The sequence below is a fragment of the Corvus brachyrhynchos genome, unplaced genomic scaffold (genome assembly GCF_000691975.1).
Source record: "Corvus brachyrhynchos isolate BGI_N302 unplaced genomic scaffold, ASM69197v1 scaffold33, whole genome shotgun sequence".
Taxonomy (NCBI): Eukaryota; Metazoa; Chordata; class Aves; order Passeriformes; family Corvidae; genus Corvus; species Corvus brachyrhynchos.
In genome coordinates, this window is record NW_008237254.1 from 72179 (window position 1) to 79413 (window position 7235).

The window sequence follows — 7235 nt, forward strand, 5'->3', positions numbered from 1 at the left end:
CAGAGCCCCGGCCATGCGGCTGGAGAAATAAACATCTCTCTGAAACAGCTAGCAAGAATCTGTCTGCCCAAATATATTTCCTTTCCACGGGACTCCTGGTTTTGATATATGTGTGTTGCAGTATCCCCACTGCAACAGTAAGTATCATATTAGACACAGGAATTCAATCAGCTTGACCCTAAAAGGATGCAAAACTTCTGAATTTTTTTTCCCCCTCAAAAACATAGAGCATGGTGGTATGTGGAAGGGAGGTAACACAAAGCTGAACATTAACTGCACCTCTGACCATTAAATTTTTAAATAAAGTCACAAGTGTATCTGGCTAGGTTAAAAGAATCTGAAGTACTCTCATATGGAAAATTAGTCAGTTCAGAGTTTATTAATACAGAAACTCTACGTTTCGCGTATGTGAAAAGCTAAAATGAAGACTTACTGCCATGATTAAAGAGGAATAATGGTGCACAAAGGAAGTTACTAATGAAGTTTTCCAAGGAGCAGTCTCAGAATTCCTATTTGCTTTCTGTCCCAATCACATTACTGAGCACAAGTTAACAGCAGCAAACAATGGGGAAGCACCAAAGACACAACACAATTAGCAGTACAGGAAAGATACAATACCAAGTATAGATCTCCTGGTGCAAAACACAAGTTAACCTGTTGATACTTACAGAAAATGAGACATGAACAGCTGAGTCACTCACTGGAGGACTGGGCTGTGGTAAGTTGGCTATGCCAACATATGGATCTCACAAGGATGGACTTAACTACTTCTGTCATGGCAGCCCTTAAGGTGCTGTGTTTTGATTTTGTGACTGAAACAATACCAGTGTTCTGGCTCTTGTTGATCAGTACCTGCATAGCCTCAAGACTTTCTCCATTTCCCACTATGCCCCCTTCCTCAGTGAGGTGGCTTGGTGGACAAGATCCTGGGAGCAAAGACAGCCAGGACTTGATGGCACTTGATCAGAGAGATATCCCCTGTCATGTAACATCACGATCAGCAATATGCCTGTTTGCACAGAGAGATCTCAGAGAGCGGGTGGGCATCACTGTGCTTGTGGGAGGTGTTGAGTGATGCCTTTGCATCACCCCATCACCCCTTCCTTTGCTTATAAAACAGTACTTATCTCAACCCAGGAGGTTTTTTTGCTTTTGCCCCATTCCACAGGAACAGGGAGTGAGCAAACAAAGGTGCAGGTCCTTAGCAGCTCACCAGGGTCAACCCACCACAGAAAATGACATGTATGTTCATTAAGTGCTTACCAGAGAGAAAGGGAATTATGCATAACATGGTACTACTCTGAATTGTTCTGGTACATGTTCAAGAAAGGTGAGTTCACACTGAAACTGGTAGCAGCAAGGCAGCTATGAAAACATTACAAAGAGACAGGATCAGCTTTCGTGTGCTTAGCTTGGTAAATAGAGGAAATGCTCTCATATTAATATGAAAGATCTCACAAAGAGGTAGGCATTGACTGCAACTCTCTTTAGGGAGGACAGGGACAGCAAATTTCTCATTTCCATTGAAACAGGAAGGCTTGGGAACAGAAAAGGAATAAAATAGGTACATAAATTTCATAACTAGCTATAAGGTCATGAAAAGCTAAATGATGTGGTGTGCTTAATTACTGGTGATCTCTTACAATCAACTTCTGCTATGGGGCAAGTGCGCTCCAGAACAAGTGCTGCAATCCTAGCCCTGCAATCATCCCTGACGCTTTTCTGTGTGTACAAGTTTCCTGTGACAGGAGGAAAACCCAAGACATAGAAGGGAGAAGGGCAGACTGGTTCCCCTTAAAATGAGACTGAATCAAAGTATGGTGAGCTAAGGGCACACAGCAGAGGTCGAACATCTCACAGGACAGACAGAACTTACCATACTTTCTGTTGGCTACAAGCCAGTCTTTGGTAAGTGTATGTATTTGAGGATAAAACAAACAGACAAGCTGAAAACATTGAAACTATTGATGACTGACTACTGGAGATGATGCTCTTTAACTACCACTGGTATCTGTGCTGTAATTCATTTCATAAATTGATTTGATAATGATTCAGTCTGAGACTTCAACATCAAAGGCTCAGAGATGAAATCCTACCTGCATTGGAACAGGATCTTTTAAGTAATATCCTTCAACAATCTGTTCTTTTCTGTAGTGCTCAATGACGTCAGCAATACTGTTCCAGTAAGAAAAAGAAGATTGAAATGTTAAACACATTAATTTTTCCTGTTTGAGAATCTGCTTTTCCATAAAACCACAGAAAAGTTTCCCACAAATTTTTAATAAAATCAAGTGTTAATCATCATAATCTTATTTGCAGCAATGACAATTTACTAATATACTAAAGTCAAGAAAGTTCACAAAACTGTATTCAGAATGTACTAATTCTAAACTCTGCAAAATATTTTAATGACTTGCTTAAAATGTCAAACAAGGACACTGCACTTTCCACATTCAAGCAGTACATGTGCATTACCTGCTTTCCAACGAGGCTGAAAATTGTTATTTCATTGGCAATAATTTTCCAAGTAAGTCCTAGAGTAATTAGCTAAGTGGAATGGGACATACATACCCTGAGTGAAGTGCAATCTCTTTCTAGGAGGACAGGAATAGAAAACAGAAAAGCTTTGTAGGAGAGCTTATACAGATTATGACTGACCATCACTGAGCTATCCTTTTAAATACTTATGTCAGTAGCACTCCTCTACAGGGAAGCATTCATTCAAATCACCAGATTCAGATTGCAATTGCACTTCGAAGCTCAGGAGAGAAGTAGTGAGAGATACAAGCTGAAATTCAAGGCATTTAAGTAGCTCTAATTTATTTTTGCAGCTACTGAAATTTACACTGTAATAAAAGAACAGCAACAGAAGCATCAACAGAAATTAATGATTTACATGCAAAAGATCAACATAGAAAAAGAGCTAAATAATTAAGGAGATAAAAATATACTGAGTGTGTCTTCTCAGTTCATGCATACTCAGATGGGTGTGCAAAGATATATGAATAAGGCATGTGTTCAACACAGAACAATAGCTGATACTGTAAAAATCTCAAAAACTTCTAAATAAAGCCATATCAAGGCATCCTGGTTGGCTTTTCTATCTCATTCTGAAGCTATGAACTAGTGCAAACTTGGTAAAATGACCTTCCCACAAGTATTTTTATTTTTCAGGTATGTAAAATGAGATTAATTTTTCCTTCAGTTTTAATGAAATAAAGTAATTAATTTCAATTTTTACTGAGATGCTGTCTGCATATGCTCTTTTCTGCTTAAGAATTTCAACTGTGTCACACTACAGAAAGCAATGACTCAGTCATTATATTTCACAGGTTGAATAGCTACTACCAACATTTCATAAAACAGCATTGTATAATTTTTCTCACTCATTGACCTTCAATGCACCCTCTGCTTCCTTGATTAGAAATTACATCAGGAGTTCCTCAATGTAAGGAGCAGGTGCCTGCAGAATTTATGCATTTTATAATATGGGCTGAAGAATAAACTCAGTTGTATTTAAAAACTCCTTTCGAGTAACATATAGACCAACACTCCATGCCTTGATGGAGCACCTAAGGGCTACATTCCTCATTACATGTTTGAACTTCCAGCAAATTTACCAACCTGATGCTGAATGTGAGCTTAAGAGTATAGTGGTAATTGTCCCAAACATGCAACAAAATAGGTTTTCTTTCATACTGAGGAAGATGTCTGCAAACTAGGTACCAAAATATTAAAAAACTTTCTTAAAGCACTTTGTCGTAATTTATTGCTGCTTAACTTTACAATCTTGTTTTCTGTTCAGCTGCATAGAATCTCTTTCAGATAAATGTAATCTACACCCCAAGTGAATCAAGCACTGTATTATAAAGTAATCTGAAACAACAACAATGGATAACTTTCTGAAAGTATACTATTGAATGCTAAAAAACCATTTGAGACTAGTAAGAGTTCTGCTAACTTGCTGATTAATTTGACATCACCAAGTGTGGGGGGCTCCTGGCCTATCATTCTCCTAAAAGCCATATAACTAGAAATGGGCATTTACCTTCATGAAAGGCTGACACTGCAGCTAGCCTGGTTTTCAGTGAGGATGGTGGGAGGCCAGACTGATTAATGAAGAAGCTGTTCAAGTAGCCTGGGTGTGGGATGGACATAGCTTCATAAGGGTCCAATTGTTTCGCCTCAAAGCATCATGCGAGTGAAGTCATATGAAGAAGTCCACTGAACTTACTTAGGAGACCTTTACATTTTCTCAAACACAACAGCTGATGAATCTCTACCCACTCAGAAGCCAAGCTGGAGTGACAGAAATTATCTACTGGGGTAAGAATGCCCTGGTTCTAGGTGAGCAGGACTGGAAAAACTATGATTTTTTCAAGGCAGGCAATGATCTCTGTTTAAGGAGGGAAGTGTGTTTTCACTACTGAAAAGTCTTCCAGCTACAACAACTCTAAAAGAAATACTCTCAAAGATGGCGGTGTACTGATAGTTTCTCTCCACAGAAGGGGAAACACCTCATTATTTCTCTTCCCTTTTGTACAAATTACTGTATTTTTGCACCAATGGCAAAAGAAATGCATCTTAAGTTTGTTCACTCTAAATGAACTCATCTGTATTTCTGTTCCAAGTATCATGCACATATTTCAATGCAATTTAGTAACTTTTTCCAACAATGAAGGTGTTTTTCCCCTTTCCTCTAAATACCCATTTTTATTATTTGAAAACTCTGTGGTTGTCTCAGATAAAATTAGCATTTTATTTTCCCCTTTTCAAACAGACAATAACACATGGAGAAGCTTCCAAGCTGCTTCAAATAGAGTATTCTCTTAATTACTGATCCACAAATTATGGAACCACAATTTACAGAGTGAAGCAACCGGTTTGCAGAAGAAGCACAAATACTTCAAGAGAAACAAGTTACACTTGGGTTATTTAAGCTGTAAGAATTTGTTCAGTTAGAAGCAACTACTAAGGAAATCAGGGAAAATATTTAGTGTAAAGAAAACTACAGTCTTAAAATCGTAGTAGTAAATAATAATCAGGAGCAAGTTATACAAGCCTAAAATATACACAATGTTTTTTGACACCAAAACTTACCTGTTATAGTATCTGCCTCCCATCATAAACTGATTGTTTGATGTTGGACATATTTTAAAACGCTGAATATTTTCACTGGTCCGGAAATAAAGTGAATAATCCCCAGGGGTATTATCTGAAGGCCTCACAAGAAAACTGCACACCTGACCAACTGAAAAGACATCATAATAGTGTTATTTTTCTTAGTGATATACGTAAACCCTTACTAAATCTATTTCTACACAAACTAGGACGAACTCCACACTTGACGAAATACCAACCCTATAAAGGTAAATTCCAGCAGTGATCTCAGACTAGAAGAACTAGTACCAAACCACCAAAATTAACGAAAAATGGTTCACCTGTAGCCTGCAACCTAGCCACATCTTTGCCGTTCTTTAAAACGGCATACAAAAAAAAGTTTGCTAACATTTTCAAAAAAACACAATCTCTGTTCCAGTATTTAAAGTAGGCTATTAAACAAAATGGGTCAGAAGCAATGTTTTCATTTAAAGAAATATTTGCTTTATGAAAGTGAAATAATTGATTCCATATATAGTAACTTTATAATTAATTAAATCAAAAGTTATTAAATTAACTTTACTTGAGAACATACTTAGTACTGACAGCCATGACAGTTTTCTTCCAATGTAGTATCCTACTGAAGTAGCAACCAGAGGGGTTAGAGAATCTACAACAATCGTATATGTTCAGACATAAAAGGAAGTTTTGCCACAGTTTAATATTAACAGGATCACTTTGTGCCATTTCACTATCACTGTATTTCACATCAGAAATACATGTACCTGTCATCAGCAAATTGTAAGCTTCTTGTTTGGAGATCTTCCCATGGAACCATCTTAACAAAGATGAAGAGGAAAAATTAGAAAGCAAGACTACCAGCTCTCTTTTTTTTGGTTGTGGTGACATCCAAGGCTCTGGGACCTATGAATTAATCTTTATTTAAAAAGATCCAATATATATATAGATCAGACAATCAATTACTATGATGCTTAATGATTCTGTTCTACCAACAGCATGAAAAAACTAACACTAATAGATATATAAATAAATTACTTTCAGTAAAAATATCCAACATTTGGAGCTGATGTTCAAATACAACTGTGTTTAGAGATTGATATGAATCGCCCAAAAAGTAGATAATTTCATAGGCATTATTTGAAGTCATACAGCAATGTACTAGAATCATGAAATCTGAAGCTCAAACAAGAAGTTAAACATGTAGAGAAAACCTCAAACTCAAATTTGCCAGAGCTGTGGTAACAAAACCTAGCTTTGTTAGATTAATGAAAGCTTTCATCTGACACCTTTGTAGTTTCCCAGAGTCCTGTGTCAGAGCAGTATCCCACAAAAGTTCACAGCCTCTGCCTAGTCAGCCTGATACTTACCACTATTCAGAAAAGCCTAATATGCTACAACTTAGTAATTTGTATTTAAAGGAAAGCTAAAGATATGGCGCTTTTGTTTATCAGAAAAGACCCCAATTTCTAACTTTCTTTCTATACTACCTTCAGATCTTAATTTATGGATTCCTCTGAAAGGCAGATAACCACTGAAAGACAGAATCAAAGCTCCAAACATCTCTTACAAACTACTGTGGAAATATAAAAATTTAAAAATCCACATTTGAAGACATCCATACTGCCAAATTGACTAGCAGAACACAGTAAACCAAACAGGCCAATGAAATGCCTCCTTCTGCCACTGGCCTCTTAGAAAGTGGGAAACAGCAAAAAACCAGCAAGCACCAATATGACAAACAAATGAGGACATCAGATTTAGTCATCAAGCCACTAGACATTTTTTAGAACTATCTGCTACTCATCTTCACTTGTGAAAGTAATCTATAAACAGACTGACATATCAACACAGTGTTGATTCTAAGTTGCACTCAATTTTTAAAAAATGTTAAAGTATTTAAGCAAATAGAATGAAACTTACAGACTGTGACTTTTTCTTCAAACTTTAAAGTGTTACTGTTTGGGTTTTAGGAGTTGTCCTTTTGGGTTTTTTTCCCCCATACATGTTAGGGAGACAATAACGACTGGATACTTAAGAGAGACAAAAGACATGGCCACAGCTCAGGGGAGGAGTCCAGCTGGCTACCCTCTCTTTTACCTGGAGGTTTCTCGTGT

The 7235-nt window shown here is 37.2% G+C and overlaps 1 protein-coding gene across 1 annotated transcript in view; it reads right to left on the reverse strand.

Moving 5' to 3' along the window:
- Positions 1-7235, reverse strand: part of RASA1 (RAS p21 protein activator 1) — a 46560-nt gene that overhangs the window by 25819 nt on the left and 13506 nt on the right. The window contains exons 7-9 of the mRNA XM_017730477.1: positions 5886-5938; positions 5101-5251; positions 2097-2175 (exon numbers count right to left, since the gene is read on the reverse strand). Of these exons, the coding sequence (XP_017585966.1) occupies positions 2097-2175; positions 5101-5251; positions 5886-5938 (283 nt within the window). The remainder of the gene's footprint in view (positions 1-2096; positions 2176-5100; positions 5252-5885; positions 5939-7235) is intronic.